Source organism: Nerophis lumbriciformis, linkage group LG34 (assembly GCF_033978685.3).
Source record: "Nerophis lumbriciformis linkage group LG34, RoL_Nlum_v2.1, whole genome shotgun sequence".
Taxonomy (NCBI): Eukaryota; Metazoa; Chordata; class Actinopteri; order Syngnathiformes; family Syngnathidae; genus Nerophis; species Nerophis lumbriciformis.
The window spans coordinates 26,236,457-26,253,956 of record NC_084581.2 but is presented as its reverse complement, the minus strand read 5'-3'; the positions used below and the strand labels follow the sequence as shown (position 1 = coordinate 26,253,956).

The window sequence follows — 17,500 nt, the reverse complement described above, 5'->3', positions numbered from 1 at the left end:
TAAATTTGGAGCAAAGCATCATCGTTTTCACAGCTTTTTGATTGTTAGAGGTAGAAAGTGTTTTAACTTAGAGTTAGTTCTTTTTTAAAGGCACAAAAAACAGGTCGGGTATTGAGAAACTTACATTTATGAATATAAAACTTAGCAATAGTATAATGAAGTTGTAAAGGTAAAATTCCTTATCAAATTTTTTTTCATACAGTGCAAATCCAAATAGCACGTCTTTAAAACAAAACACAACTTTGTCATGAATATTGTCCAGGATGAAGCGACAGATGCCTTGCCATAGTGATGGAGTGCTTTCACAAGTCCAAAACAGGTGGTAAACAGTCTCTGGATGCATGTAACATAAGGTGCAGGTAACATCAATGTCGTTCTTGTATCTAACCATCACAGTCTTTACAGGGTAATAACGATGAATGATTTTAAAAGATATCTCTTTGACTTTGTTGGTAAGCAGTGTTAGTGTAACGCCGTTACTATCGGCGGTAAATAGTAATCTAATGCGTTATTTGTTATATTCAGTAACTCAGTTACCGTTACTACATGATGAGTTACTGCATTATTTTGCGTTATTTTTTATGTAGTATCGGCTAGAAACTGAGAAGATCTGAGTGTTTTATTGCACCGCTGCAGAAGAGGCAACAAGAATAGAGGTGCGCTGTGTATGTTTATTAACAAGACATCATGGCGAAGCCCGAAGCAGAGTTTCTCAAAATGGAGATATTTTCAGTACTTTTCTTTTGTCGACCACAAAGAAAATAACATTGTAGTTGAATGTAAGTTGTGTCTTGAACCAAAGATCCTATCCTAGCAATTTAAAAATGCTGAAACCGCTACAAAAGCAACATGCTTCGACAAAGCTAGTAAAGAGACACACACTTCACCTCCACCTCCAACAGCGGCAGGATTTTAACGAGGCACTGCACACTGAAGGTACACACACTCTGTCAATTCTCTTATATACTCTTTCATTCTAGACTTCTAGAGTGTTTGATTATCACATCCATACTTGCCAACCCTCCCGGATTTTCCGGGAGACTCCCGAAATTCAACGCCTCTCCCGAAAACCTCCCGGGACAAATTTTCTGGCGAAATTCAGGCGAAGCTGGAGGCCACACCCCCTGCAGCTCCATGCGGACCTGAGTGACGTGTCGACAGCCTGTTTTAACGTCCGCTTTCCCACAATATAAACAGCGTGCCTGCCCAATCATGTAATAACTGTAGAATGATCGAGGGCGAGTTCTTGGTTTCTTATGTGGGTTTATTGTTAGGCAGTTTCATTAACGTCCTCCCAGTGCGGTAACAACACACAACAACAGCAGTCACGTTTTCGTCTACTGTAAAGCAGTTTGTCTGCCGTAAACAGCAATGTTGTGACACTCTTAAACAGGACAATACTGCCATCTACTGTACATGCATATGTGACAATAACATCTACGGCTTTTAGAGAGTGCAGTGCACAACTGTGCACACAACAAGGAGACGAAGCAGAAGAACGAGGAAAATACAGCCATGGGGACGTCGACGACTAGTACGATGAAGAAATACGCTTGTAAGTTCCAAGCCGCAGCTGCGATTGGACCTGGATAGCCTCCGGGAAGAAGTAGTGTACTACCAAGTGCTTGGCAGTGAAGATCTTCCTCAGGAAGCAAGGGTTGACCGGTTTTGGGCCATCCTCGGGAGAGATGGAAGATTCCAGACTCTAGTGCATTTGATGAAAGCACTTTTGTGCGTGCCACACAGCAATGCATCATCAGAGAGGGTGTTCAGGATGGTTAGAAAAATAGTGACAGAGAATAGAACAAGGATGGACAATTCAACCCTTAACTCAACAATGAGTAGATGAGTCATACTTGCCAACCCTCCCGGATTTTCCGGGAGACTCCCGGAAAATTCAGCGCCTCTCCCGAAAACCTCCCGGGACAAATTTTCTCCCGAAAATCTCCCGAAATTCAGGCGGACCTGGAGGCCACACCCCCTCCAGCTCCATGCGGACCTGGAGGGTCTGCATGGAGCAATGTTGTTGTAATATATTGAGTTGGAGGCAATAAACAGGCGAGGTGATGAAGTACGTCTCTTTACTGTAGACTTCAGAACAGACTCACACACTTGACGTCAGGTGCGCAACACCACGTAAATTGTTAGCCAACCAAAAAGTAACCCCAGTACGCTATAGCCAACATTCACCAGGAGATGGCAACAGACAAACATAGATCACTCTTACATTCCTCCCCTTTTAGAATTGTAGAAATTACTCAAAAGAAATAAACAACCCAACCAAAAAATGCAGCAGCTCAATTAAAAAACTGTACTTAAGCCACATTCTTTTTTTTTTTTAGTACTGAACTCTTAACCCTCATTTGTAAACAATAACATGCTTATTATACAAACAGTATTTGTACATCTTTAACACAGATTTTTATACTGTCTTCAGAGATTCCGTTTTTTTGGTGGTACTCAAAACCTTTCTGGATACCTGGGGGTGGGGTTTTTGTTGTGGGTGATCTGGGTTCTGATGATGGCAACTCAGCAGCCCTTGAATCTGGTTCAATGATGAGACTAGTTTGTGTCTGACTCACTGATGGTCCTGATGATGGAACTGAAACAGCACTGTCCAGTTGTACTGATGGCACATTTTCTGCAACTGGTGGAGACTAGGTAACTGGCAGTCTCTCAATGTTTTCTCGCCATGGTAACATGTGATCCACATGCACTGTGCGCTGTCTCTGTCCCTCTTGATAGATAGATAGATTGAGATATATATATATATATATATATATATATATATATATATATATATATATATATAAAGAAAATACTTCACTATCAGTGAATTCTAGCTATATATATATATTTATTGTATTATATATATATATATATATATATATATATATATATATATATATATATATATATGTATATATATATATATTAGAGATGCGCGGATAGGCAATTATTTCATCCGCAACCGCATCACAAAAGTTGTCATCCATCCGCCATCCACCCGAACCAACATTTTATCAAAACCACACCCGCCCGCACCCGCCCGTTGTTATATATCTAATATAGACGATGCAAGGCATTAGTGAGGTTATAAAGCTTTTGCCTGTTAAAGAAAGGAGACTGATCCAATGTAGCAGAGACATTCAATGTGTGCCACGCATCTCTTGGCCACGCATTCGTGGCTAAGAGCTGGGACGCGGTGCCTGATGAAAAATTGACTGTTTCAAAGAGTGCTGCTCGTTTTTCGTATGTGGGTAACAACATTTAACTATGTATATATATTTCCGAATTGGTTCAACCGCAACCCGCCCGCATCTATTTATAATCTATTTTTACCCGCCCGACCCGCGGATAATCCGCGGACTCCGCGGTTGTGTCCGCAAACCGCGCATCTCTAATATATATATATATATATATATATATATATATATATATATATATATATATATATATATATATATATATACACACACACACCCCACCCCCCACCTCCCGAAATCGGAGGTCTCAAGGTTGGCAAGTATGAGATGAGTGTTATGTGTGTGTATATGTGTAAATAAATAAACACTGAAATTCAAGTATTTCTTATATATATATATATATATATATATATTAAAATAAATATATATAGCTAGAATTCACTGAAAGTCGTATTTCATATATATATATATATATATATATATATATATATATATATATATATATATATATATATATATATATATATCAAGGCAGAAGACAAGCAGGAGGAGTGTGCAGGTAATAAAGTATTTTTAATAAATAAAAGGCAGGACAAAAATATAAAACTGAGGACGCTAGCAAGCGTGGAGCTAAACAAAAAAACAAAATGTCACCAAGGGTGAAAAACGGGGAATGCTGGACAGCAGAATAATCTAAAGAGCGAAGAGAAAACCAGGGGAACGTAAATGTTGTATAAAGCAAACATTGACCCAGCAACTATTGCTGGGTGACAGGAAACTATAAAGGGGAGTGATTAACCAAAACACCTGGTGGGAACACTAATTGCAAAACTAAGACAGGTGAGGAGAATCAGTGCCCATGGAAACCAACAGTAAACAGGGAAAGAGGGTGCACCCAGGAAACAGACTAAAACAGAAACATTACCAACATAAATCATGCCATGATCCGGGGACCGGATCATGGCACGGATATAAAGTTCACAAACATAAAGAGGGATGCTAGTGGGCCAGGCCAATCTTTCCTTTTCTCTAAACTAAGTGGGGAAATGTGTAGAGTGTTCTGGGCTTCAGACATGATTTTATTTCAGAATTCCTTGAGATAAAAAAACGCCTGGTTATGCTTTATGTATGTAGTGTGTGCCTTCCTTGGTTTGCAGCTATGTTGTTACTTATGTATGTAATGTTGCAGCTATTTAAAATAGTTTTGTCAATTTGTTCTGGCCTGAAACAAATTGGCTCTTTGAAACATATATTTGTCTTTGTGTGTTGTATGTAGAGCACATTGCTTAGCAGAGTTCAGTGATGCAAAAGCATGTCAAGTTGATCAACAGATTGTATTATTTTCCAGTGCAACAGTACTGAAATGAAGGCTAAAAGGGCATTAAATGGGGCCTTAAAAAAATATATAGTAACTAAAGAGTTACTTTTCACAGTAACGCATTACTTTTTGGTTTAAGTAACTGAGTTACTTTTGAAATAAAGAAACTAGTAACTGTAACTAGTTACTGGTTTTCAGTAACTAACCCAACACTGTTGTAAGTAAAACATGTTAGGAAGAGACCCAGCAGATGTCATTCACAACACTATTACATAGGATACAGACACACAATCATTTTGGAATAAGCTGTGGATTTTTCTGTTATTTTTCTGATCAAAACAAAGTTTCCCCACAGGAGTGTCAAGTGGATCATTCACAAGTTTTACAGCAGAAAGAGGAGATGAGTAAGCCCTGTACAACATAACAACACATGTTGGAATGGGATCAAATACAATGGCAAATTGTTTGGGAGTCACAGGGACCTTCAAATGGTTGAGAAATTATTGGTAATTAAAAAGTTATACCTTCCTTATTGAAAAGCTGTCTCACTAAAATAATACCATTCTTGAACCAATTGTTGAGGAAAAGAGATTTCCTTTTGTAACATATGTCTTTATTGTTCCAAATGAAGTATTTCGTAGGTGAGAAAGTGTGCTTGTATATAAGAGACCATGCCAGAAGGGCCTGGTTGTGGAAGTTTGAAAGAGCAACAGGAATCCTATCAATGTTGTAGTTACACAATAACAACAATTTTAGGCCTCCAAGGTTAGAACATACATGATGAGAAATGAAGTTCCAAATTGAGGTAGGGTCTTTCAAATAGTGTCTTATCCAATTAGACACTATTTGATCCAGAAAGTTTAGACCAGCCTGATTGTAATTGTTCATTATAACAGATTTCTTTATATAACGAATTTTGTTTTTCCAAATAAAGTCAACAAGTATATTGTCAATAGTCATACATATTTTTTGGTTAACCTCTAAAGAAATAGCCGCATACGTAAGCCTGGATATACCTTCTGCTTTGGAAAGCAAGGTTCTGCCTTTTAAGGATAAATCTCTCTGTAGCCATTGGTTAAATCTTTTCTTAGTTGTTTCTACAATTGGAGTTAAGTTCAAGATCGATCTATAACTCAGATTTTTAGTAATAATTATTCCAAGGTAATTAATACTTTCCTTAATTGGAATTTTACATATAGACATCATTTCACATCTCTACAACAATCCAATTTATGTTAATCCAAAATGCAAAAATGCGTGGTTATCTGCGTGATGACAAATTGAACCGGAAGCAGTATTCTCAAATGCCATCCATCCATCCATCCATCCATCCATCCATCTTCTTCCGCTTATCCGAGGTCGGGTCGCGGGGGCAGCAGCTTAAGCAGGGAAGCCCAGACTTCCCTCTCCCCAGCCACTTCGTCCAGCTCCTCCCGGGGGATCCCGAGGCGTTCCCAGGCCAGCCGGGAGAGATAGTCTTCCCAGCGTGTCCTGGGTCTTCCCCGTGGCCTCCTACCGGTCGGACGTGCCCGAAACACCTTCCTAGGGAGGCGTTCGGGTGGCATCCTGACCAGATGCCCGAACCACCTCATCTGGCTGCTCTCGATGTGGAGGAGCAGCGGCTTTACTTTGAGCTCCCCCCGAATGACAGAGCTTCTCACCCTATCTCTAAGGGAGAGCCCCGCCACTCGGCGGAGGAAACTCATTTCGGCCGCTTGTACCCGTGATCTTGTCCTTTCGGTCATGACCCAAAGCTCATGACCATAGGTGAGGATGGGAATGTAGATCGACCGGTAAATCGAGAGCTTTGCCTTCCGGCTCAGCTCCTTCTTCACCACAACGGATCGATACAGCGTCCGCATTACTGAAGACGCCGCACCGATCCGCCTGTCGATCTCACGATCCACTCTTCCCCCACTCGTGAACAAGACTCCGAGGTACTTGAACTCCTCCACTTGGGGCAAGATCTCCTCCCCAACCCGGAGATGGCACTCCACCCTTTTCTCAAATGCATATCAAAAAAATAATATTTGGCCATTTTTTCTATTTTATTTCTAAAACAAAAGTTGGACAACCATTTATTGACATTTTTTTAAACGGCAATAGAACTTCTGCTGAACATAGTCGTTATGCTAAAATCATGCTAAACGCGAAGGAAAAGCTAAAATACTGCTTCCGGTTCAATTTGTCATCACAAAGCTAATCAGGCATTTTTGCATTTTGGATGAACATGAATTGGATTTTTGTCTTTATCTGGAAAAAATAAAAATCCATGAAAGGAAAACAGCCCATTTAAGTGGACCCCGACTTAAACAAGTTGAAAAACTTATTGGGGTGTTACCATTTAGTGGTCAATTGTACGGAATATGTACTGTACTGTGCAATCTACTAAAAAAAAGTCTCAATCAATCAATCAAATGGCAATATTTTAATGAAACTCCACTTTGATTGATTGATTTGATTGGAACTTTTATTAGTAGATTGCACAGTACAGTACATTTTCCGTACAATTGACCACCCGAATACGTTTTTCAACTTGTTTAAGTACACGTTAATCAATTCATCGTAAACTCTTTTTTTGTTTTTTTTCAAATCTGTCATATATTGTAAAAATCGAAAAATGGCCCTAATTTAGTTTTTTGATTTGCGTTTCAGAATTAGAAACAGAATGAACGGAAGGTGCACGGACCGGAGATGGTGTCACTCGAGCCTTGCGGAAATTTAATCAGAGAAATGATCGCAGACGTTTCCACTATTGTTTTACAATTGGGTGTGAATGTCAAGTGAGGAGATTTTGTGCACATCACAACATTTTCAGGAGGGGACATGATGTATCCAACACCCACTAAAGGTTGCTATCAGCAGGGCAATACATCAGGTACACTTTGGTTTTATTGGTGTACAGACGATGATAGTAACGCATTATATTTACCTGATTACATTTTTTTGGATAATTTGTTATTCTAAGATCATTTTAAATCACCTCCCTACTTTTTGGATCTGTAAAGACAGTATACTATTACTACGTAAAAATGTAATGTTGTGGCGGGGCACCGATTGTTCTCAACACCAGATTGAGGATTGGTGGATAGGCCGGATGTGACCAGAGATAAGAGGACACACTTCCGGGAAAAGTAGTTGTTGTGGAAAGAGTCTGATATTAAACTCACCGGCTCAGAACTACTGCTCTCTCGCCCCATTATCGCGACTCCCACAATATTTTCTTTTGTCAGACTTCCTGACTGTGTTTCACCAATCACATTTGAAAATGCGTTTTTCTTATGCGGTAATTTATTATCCATCTATCCATCCATTTTCTACCGCTTATTCCCTTCGGGGTCGTGGGGGGTGCTGGAGCCTATCTCAGCTACAATCGGGCGGAAGGCACTACACCCTGGACAAGTCACCACCTCATCACAGGGCCAACACAGATAGACAGACAACATTCACACTCACCTTCACACACTAAGGACCATTTAGTGTTGCCAATCAACCTATCCCCAGGTGCATGTCTTTGGAGGTGGGAGGAAGCCGGAGTACCCGGAGGGAACCCACGCAGTCACGGGGAGGACATGCAAGCTCTACACAGAAAGATCCCGAGCGCAGGATCGAACCCAGGACCTTCGTATTGTGAGGCAGACGCAATAACCCCTCTACCACCGTGGTTTATATTTAATTTAAATGCGATGAGGTGGCGACTTGTCCAGGGTGTACCCCGCCTTCCGCCCGATTGTAGCTGAGATAGACTCCAGCGCCCCCCGCGACCCCAAAAGGGAATAAGCGGTAGAAAATGGATGGATGTTATTTGTTATATTGAATTGAAGTACTCAAATGTACCTTAAGAATATTTGTATTTTGCTCTGATTAAATGCATGTCTTCACAAATGAATCGAATGTTACCCAACATTAGCTCAGTACTTGAGTCATTTTTCCTCATCCCCCACATTTATATGACTATTTTTTACTCTGCCTGAGTCATCCATCCATCCATTTTTTTTACCGCTTGTCTCTTTTTGGGGTCGCGGGGGTGCTGGAGCCTATCCCAGCTGCACATGGGCGGAAGGCGGGGTACACCCAGGACAAGTCGCCACCTCATCGCACCTCATGTACATTTTGTAAAATAAAAATCCATTAAGACCAGGCCAACATGTCACAGCTTACCAATGTTGTTTAATAAGACAGGGTCGACAAGATGATGACCGGGTACCTGTCTGCAATTGGAGCGGTTGCTGGTGGAAGATTTTGAAAACATCTCATGGTCTATATCATGAAATGCGCATACGTGTAAGTAGACTATCTTTTGCATGTTTTTAATGTTGTGGTATATGGTGTGATGTTTTTACTATGTAACTTTGACTTCTTTTCCCCCTCAAAGGGCGCACGTAACCATAACCCTAACAGTGCTGCATACATGGGACACAAAATCCACATTGTCTAGAATGGAGTGACACACGTTCTCGTAATTGATGGGTACACTAGTAAGGTTGTCCATGCCTGTCAAAAATAACCTCACGATATATGAAGAAGTTTACAGGTTAGTCTTTTGCTTCTCAACTTTTTTTGGCTTCAGAATATTGGGTGCGGAATGTAAAAATTCAGTCACACTTTTCTAGCAGATATATTTCTCACATTTAACACCCTTTTCTCACATTTAGCTCATTTTCATCCCTTCCATCCATCCATTTTCTAACGCTTGTCCCGTTCGGGGTCGCGGGGGCCTATCTAGGCCTGGAGAAAGGCCTGGAGCCTATCTCAGCTGCATTCGGGCGGAAGGCGGGGTACACCCTGGACAAGTCGCCACCTCATCACAGGGTCAACACAGATAGACAGACAACATTCACACACTAGGGCCCATTTAGTGTTGCCAATCAACCTATCCCCAGGTGCATGTCTTTGGAGGTGGGAGGAAGCCGGAGTACTCGGAGGGAACCCACGCAGTCACGGGGAGAACATGCAAACTCCACACAGAAAGATCCCGAGTCCAGGATAGAACCCAGGACCTTCGTATTGTGAGGCAGACGCACTAACCCCTCTTCTGCCGTGACATTTTCATCCCATTAAGTTTAAATTAAATGTTGACTGTAAATGTTATACCTAAATGTTAAATCAAATAAAAATGTTAAATCTCCATCTAAAAATGTAATATAAATGTTAAATTTAAATCTTAAATCGATATACAAATGAATGTAAATCTCTCGTCAAGTGTAAATATGAATATTTATAGAAATTACAATTTTCCACCAATCTGAGGCCGCGAAGCTGCGCCGACATCTCTGACTCAGTGCATGACACGCTTACATCTTTCTTACTGCAGAAGAAGGAACCATGTTGCACATTGGTAAAAATGTTAGCTCCAAATGTGTGACTGCATGGTGTGTTCCATAAAGGCATTGTTGAAAGCAAGATGCTCAAACAGCTGATTGCTTGACTTCCGTGTTTGACAATGCTTTTGATAGGTTCTTAAGAATATGTCTTAACTGTGAGCTAAATGGTAAAAACAAGATAAGTGAGTGTGAATTAAAGTAATCTTTCTTTCATCTTATTACTTCCTTTTCCATTACACAACTTAGCTAACCAGGACATGCCCACAACTTAAGACAATGGTGCTGTGGCTGCTGCAAGTAGCAGAAACGAAGACAGGAAATAATATCAGCACTCCTTCTTATCAGTAAGTCAAAAAGCATTTTTGCACGTGGTCTATCCTACATTGCATATTTAACATTTGATTGACTGATTCACTATTTTATAGATCAACAGTTCTTGAATACAGGATGTGGGACCAGGTCAAGGTGCACCATGGGCGGGAATTTGACTTGTCCCTCTACATGCAGCAAATGCTGTCTAACCAGACACAATGTGCAGAAGCAACCATATCGCCAAACTCAGTCAACAAAGGTGAGGTAAGGGTTTCCTTAATTTACAATATGTGCCTCCTGAAATTAAACTCAACTTTGGCAATGTTACTCAAATGTTATGTACTGAACAACAACAAAAACTCCAGCAGCTGTAGTGATTCTCAATTCTAAGACACAAGGGTAAAAACCCCAAACCTTAATTAGCCATATAGACAAACCCCCACCTAAACAATGCAATAGTGGTGTACATTAATTCACACACCATCGAGAGCACACGTGTCAAACTCAAGGCCCGGGGGCCACATCTGGCCCGCCCCATTATTCTTTGTGGCCTGCGATTGCCTGGTAAGAATGTGCATCAACTTTATTTAATCTTTATTGATTAATGTATCTACATTTTGACAGAAAAAACATGGAAGGCATGCAAATGCAGCTCTTAACTCAATATTATTTGATGTAACAAGCTACAGTAGGTGGATCTCGCATGAGAGGAAGAGGAGGGGTTAATCATTTTGCATTGCAGTCTGCTGAAAATGAGGGGAAAGGTCCACTCTCCATAGCAACTGACGCTGTGGTCAAAGTTGGAATGGCGGCTAAAGTGGATAGGGCACTCCCGCAATTCATCGCGTTTCATGTGTCAGGTAAACCAAATAGTGCATTCTCAATCCCGTTCCTACTGTATTTATTGCCTTTGTGTCATTTAAACCCTTTTTCTTAAGACAATTCTACACTCGCTGAAATTAAGTTGTCACTTTGACTTTTGATTCCAAAACAGATTTTCCATTAGTTTGTTGGTAAACAATGGTAATAATAACAAAAAATATATAAACTGTGTAATATCAACATGATGCGGCCCTCCAAGGGCTTTGGTATCTGCGATGTGGCCCACGATGAAAATGAGTTTGATCTAGAGAATTTTCAACAAGTTACTTTTTCCCAAAACCTACTCAGTGGCCTAGTGGTTAGAGTGTCCGCCCTGAGATGGGTAGGTTGTGAGTTCAAACCCCGGCCGAGTCATACCAAAGACTATAAAAATGAGACCCATTACCTCCCTGCTTGGCACTCAGCATCAAGGGTTGGAATTGGGGGTTAAATCACCAAAAATGATTCCCGGGCGTGGCACCACTGCTGCCCACTGCTCCCCTCACCTCCCAGGGGGTAATCAAGGGGATGGGTCAAATGCAGAGGACAAATTTCACCACACCTAGTGTGTGTGTGACAATCATTGGTACTTTAACTTAAACCTCCGATCCATTTGGCTATATATCTCTTCCAACTCTTGCACGACTATAATCTTCGATCACTGGTGAGTTGAATATCTACAGCAGGGGTGGCCAACCAGTCAGAGACTAAGAGACACTTTTTTTTTACTGTGTTACTGCACAGAGCCACATCCTACTAATGGGCACACATGAACATCACCCCATTCCTTCCTCTCTCTCACACACACACACACACACACACACACACACACACACACACACACACGCACACACGCACACGCACGCACACACACACACACACACACAGACCTCTGCTCAGCCAGATTTATTGTAAATGTCACACACCAACATGACTCCTACAGTACTAAGACCACAGGCCAGTTATTTTCAACAATTAACATTGTGTGCATTGTCTCACACACACAAACTCTCAGTTCAACAAGTCCACAAACAAAAATATAATGTTTTTTATGTTACTATGCATGTTGCTTAGTGGGACTTCTGGCATTCCTTGTGACGCTGAAGATTTAAAGCTTTGAAATGCGCTAATAACGCCTGACATATAAGGCAGAATGGCTTGCCATTCCGTTCAAACAAAAACAAAAAACTCTCCCATTCTGTTAAAAATGTCCTGTTTTCTTCTTCATAATTTCATTTTGCTGTGCTTTTTTTCCCTGCCATTTTGAGAGCGAACTTGTCACAAATTGTTTACTACTGTGATCTCACGCACATGCACGCTTGACATCACTCAAACCAGCTTCGGCTTAGACTGACCATACGTCAGAGGAAGCAGTGCCTGGGGAATCTGTGGTGGGCTCTCCAATTTCTGGGGCTGAGGTTGCTGAGGTAGTTAAAAAGCTCCTCAGTGACAAGGCCCTGGGGATGGATGAGATCCGCCCGGAGTTCCTTAAGGCTCTGGATGCTGTGGGAATGTCTTGGTTGACAAGACTCTGCAGCATCGCGTGGACATCGGGGGTGGTACCTCTGGATTGGCAGACCGGGGTGATGGTTCCTCTCTTTAAGAAGGGGAACCGGGGGGTGTGTTCCAACTATCCTGGGATCACACTCCTCAGCCTTCCCGGTAAGGTCTATTCAGGTGTACTAGAGAGGAGGCTACGTCGGATAGTCGAACTTCGGATTCAAGAGGAACAGTGTGGTTTTCGTCCTGGTCGTGGAACTGTGGACCAGCTCTATACTCTCGGCAGGGTCCTTGAGGGTGCATGGGAGTTTTCCCAACCAGTCTGCATGTGCTTTGTGGACTTGGAGAAGGCATTCGACCGTGTCCCTCGGGAAGTCCTGTGGGGAGTGCTCAGAGTGTATGGGGTATCGGACTGTCTGATTGTGGCGGTCCGCTCCCTGTACGATCAGTGTCAGAGCTTGGTCTGCATTGCCGGCAGTAAGTCGGACACGTTTCCAGTCAGGGTTGGACTCCGCCAAGGCTGCCCTTTGTCACCGATTCTGTTCATAACTTTTATGGACAGAATTTCTAGGCGCAGTCAAGGCGTTGAGGGGATCTGGTTTGGTGGCTGCAGGATTAGGTCTCTGCTTTTTTGCAGATGATGTAGTCCTGATGGCTTCATCTGGCCAGGATCTTCAGCTCTCACTGGATAGGTTCGCAGCCGAGGGTGAAGCGACTGGAATGCGAATCAGCACCTCCAAGTCCGAGTCTATGGTTTTCGCCTGGAAAAGGGTGGGGTGCCATTTCCGGGTTGGGGAGGAGACCCTGCCCGAAGTGGAGGAGTTCAAGTACATCGGAGTCTTGTTCACGAGTGAGGGAAGAGTGGATCGTGATATCGACAGGCGGATCGGTGCGGCGTCTTCAGTAATGCGGACGCTGTATCAATCCATTGTGGTGAAGAAGGAGCTGAGCCGGAAGGCAAAGCTCTCAATTTACCGGTCGATCTACGTTCCCATCTTCATGGAATGCACACAGAATCCCAGGTGAGTTTAATAATATTTTTTTTTAAATCATACATTCAGGCATGTGATTTGAACTTAATGAAAAGGACTGAAAATAAGCCAGGGGTCTGGGGGCCGCAGGTCCAGGGTGGTGAGGCTTCTGTTTTTTCAGCAATTGAACATACAAAAATTAGTACAAAAAAAGCATCATTTAAAGATGTTTTAGTGTTTTGAAGAATTTAAAAAATATCAACAGTACATAAATACATACATCATTCATCCAAATGAATCACTATGTCTGTTTCAGTCACTGTTATTTAGTCACTACAGTAATTACAACTTGTGTTTACATCCACATGAACCACACGGGTTAGCCTATTCTATACAGCAGGGGTGGGCAAACTACGGCCCACGGGCCACATCCGGCCCGTTATTCTTTTTGATCCGGCCAGCCAAAAAATAAAACAGAATTAAGTAAATTGTTATAATTAGGACCACATGAATTGTCCTCTAATACCAAGTAATTCCACAGAGTAGTGCAATAGGACTGCTGTATGATTGACTGATTGCACAGCCCAGGTACACTTTTTTTTACCGCTCCTGCTCTGACAGCACTTTTTAGGTTTTAGGCATTTTTTTACTGTGCACATCTGTATTGCAGCTTGACCACATAGTGAAGCCAGTTATAAAGCTTGTTAACTTTATTCGTGCGAGGGCCCTTCACCATCGTCAGTTTATTACATTTCTTAAAGAGACCGACGCCGACCACAAGTATTTGCTTTACCGTTCCAATGTCAGCTGGTTAAGTTTGGGTAAAGTATGTCAACGTGTGTGAGAGCTAAAACAGTAGATTATCACATTTTTGGAGCAACTTGAAAAAGCTGACACTTTCCCTGATCTGAGTGACACCGATTGGCTTTGTGATATCGCGCTTATTGTGGACTTACTGCCATCTTCCACTAGTTTTTTTATAAATCGCCCGCTTGAAAATTCCCTCTTCTCTTCTCCGACTCTCTTGTCGTCATTTGGGATGTCTGTTGTTATTTCCCTTCCTGGTTCGATGACCCGCCCTATCTTGCCTCTGATTGGCCTGTCCCTAATGTGTTGTCCTAATCTTAACCAATCGTGACTCATCATAGTAAACCAACCAACCAATCATGGATTTTCATATATGTAACCAATTGGTTAATCATCATTGATTTGTCCCCTCTATTTTGTCCCCTGCCCGTGGAGTTCTACTAGTCCACATCTCTCTTTCTCTTCTCCCTCTCTTCCTTTGTAGCATGTAGCTTAGCTAACTGCTACATGGGTCTAAAAATAGCTAAACTACGGAAATCGTTACATGTTTAAAAAGTAGCAAAGCTACTGGGAAATGTAGTTAAGCTACGTAGCTTTCATTTATAAGTTAATAATTTTTTATGGAAAGCCATGGTTTTTACCACTGCAGCCGTAAATCGAAATGGATTATCAAAAACCGTACTCATTACGGGAAAAGCGTAGTTGTTGGCAGGAGTGGCAAAGAGACGGATCAAGATTTTAACACAAATTGTAGGTCGGAAAAAACAAAGAAAAACAGAAAATATTTTCTTATATTTTTACAGAGATAAAAAAAAGACGGTTTTCCGACTATAAACGGAAAAATCACATGCCTTATACATTACACAATCTAGTCTTTTTTGTGAATTTTAATGATTGTAATTTGTTACTTATGGTTTTCTTCACCTCATCTTTTGGCAGCAGGTGGGTGTCCAAAAAAACTGGGGGAGGAATTGTTGCCACATCTCCCACGCAGCAGACATGTACCAGCAGGATGTTGGCTCTTCACTGACCAAAGTCTCTTGCTCTAGAACTGACCCCTTCTCAACTGAGGAGGACAAAATATCCGCAAAATAGGTTTTTGCTGAGGAGTACTCTGATATTTCAGTTTTATTCGATAACATGGTAAATCTTAACATTTAACCTTTTCAAGATGCACTGCTCTCTGATAAACATTACGCAGCAATATGCATGTCAAAGACAACTTGGTTCTGAATATATTCTTACTTCCTTTTTACAAAAGAAATTCAAACACTAAAATAGCTAAGTGTTTGCAAATATTGTGTAATGTTTAACATTACACAATATTTGCGATAGAAAATGGATGGATGGATGTTTAAAGTGCAAGATGAAATACAAAAACATGTATACAATTAAAACTATTCTGTATCATTTACGCCTGTGCAAAATTCCAACTGACTTTAGAACAAGCCAATGAGGCAGAAGTAACAGGTTATCACATTGGAAGCATTGATTCATTTTACTTACACCAGCCAGTAAGGAGAGCATATTGTCAAGACTGGTCAGTAGAGATGTCGATAAATGCTTTAAAATGTAATATCGGAAATTATCGGTATCGGTTTCAACCTCCCGATTTTCCCGGGAGACTCCCGAATTTCAGTGCCATCCATCCATCCATTTTCTACCGCTTATTCCCTTTTGGGGTCGCGGGGGGCGCTGTCCCTCCCGAAAATCTCCCGGGGCAGCCATTCTCCCGATTTCCACCCGGACAACATTATTGGGGGCGTGCCTTAAAGGCACTGCCTTTAGCGTCCTCTACAACCTGTCGTCACGTCCGCTTTTTCTCCATACAAACAGCGTGCCGGCCCAGACACATAATATAAGCGGCTTTTATACACACGTAAGTGAATGCAAGGCATACTTAAGAGCCATACAGGTCACACTGAGGGTGGCCGTATAAACAACTTTAACACTGTTACAAATATGCGTCACACTGTGAACCCACACCAAAAAAGAATGACAAACACATTTCGGGAGAACATCTGCACCGTAACACAACATAAACACAATAGAACAAATACCCAGAACCCCTTGCAGCACTAACTCTTCCGGGACGCTACAATGTACACCACCAACCCCCCCTCCATCTCCCGAATTCGGAGGTCTCAAGGTTGGCAAGTATGCTCTAGTATACTCTGGACTGAAGCTCTGTGCCTTCATTGTTTTTGTAGCTGTTGTTTTGAGGCATGTTTAAAAAAATAACAAATAATGCGTTTTGTGAAAGTTAAATATAGTATTTCCCATAGTTGTAGTGGGTATTAGGATTATCTCAGGGAGAGCATGTCCCAAATTCCAAGCTGCTGCTTTGAGGCATGTTAAAAAAAATAATGCACTTTGTGACTTCAATAATAAATATGGCAGTGCCATGTTGGCACTTTTTTTCATAACTGGAGTTGAAGTTGTTCTCTTATTTTGGAAAACCTTGTTTTTGATTGATTGATTGAAACTTGTATTAGTAGATTGCACAGTACAGTACATATTCCGTACAATTGACCACTAAATGGTAACACCCCAATAAGTTTTTCAACTTGTTTAAGTCGGGGTCCACGTTAATCAATCCATGGTAAAGTTACATTGTTTAACGCATCCAGCGGGGCATCACAACAAAATTAGGCATAATAATGTGTTAATTCCATGACTGTATATATCGGTATCGGTTGATATCGGGATCGGTAATTAAGAGTTGGACAATATCGGAATATCGGATATCGGCAAAAAAGCCATTATCGGACATCTCTACTGGTCAGCCTGTGTGCATTGACAGAGAAACCATCAGCCCTGCATTTGAGGCACGGTCGGATGTCAGCATCCACTAATCAACACAGTTTTTGCAACATACGGCAATCACAGGCTCCTCCATCATCCCTGATTCATCCCTGATTGACAACAAAAATAAAGGGGACATCGCAATACACATGCAATATTAGAGTTTAATGTAATATTTGGTCTCTAATTAAAGGAAAAGTTCACCCAAAAATATATGTGATGTCATCCACTCATCTTCAAGTCAGGTAAAACACAGCTTCAGCTTGCCAATACAATATAACAAAGCGGTTGCAGCGCTACTGAAGAGCAAGTGGGTCTCCATTGAGTTCAATACAGTACATATGAAGTCAATGGAAGCCCACTTGCTACTTGTGTTTTAACTGAGTAGATGGCAGA

General features: G+C 41.5%; 1 protein-coding gene across 1 annotated transcript; it reads left to right on the top strand.

Annotated features, from left to right (window-relative positions):
• Positions 1 to 8,796: 8,796 nt before the first annotated feature.
• Positions 8,797 to 15,460, top strand: LOC140677539 (uncharacterized). Its single transcript, XM_072912234.1, is given in 8 exon segments — positions 8,797 to 8,808; positions 8,900 to 9,012; positions 9,014 to 9,058; positions 10,274 to 10,369; positions 10,371 to 10,419; positions 13,525 to 13,546; positions 15,215 to 15,284; positions 15,286 to 15,460. Coding segments are annotated over 8 exon segments (582 nt in total).
• The last annotated feature ends 2,040 nt before the right edge of the window (positions 15,461 to 17,500 follow it).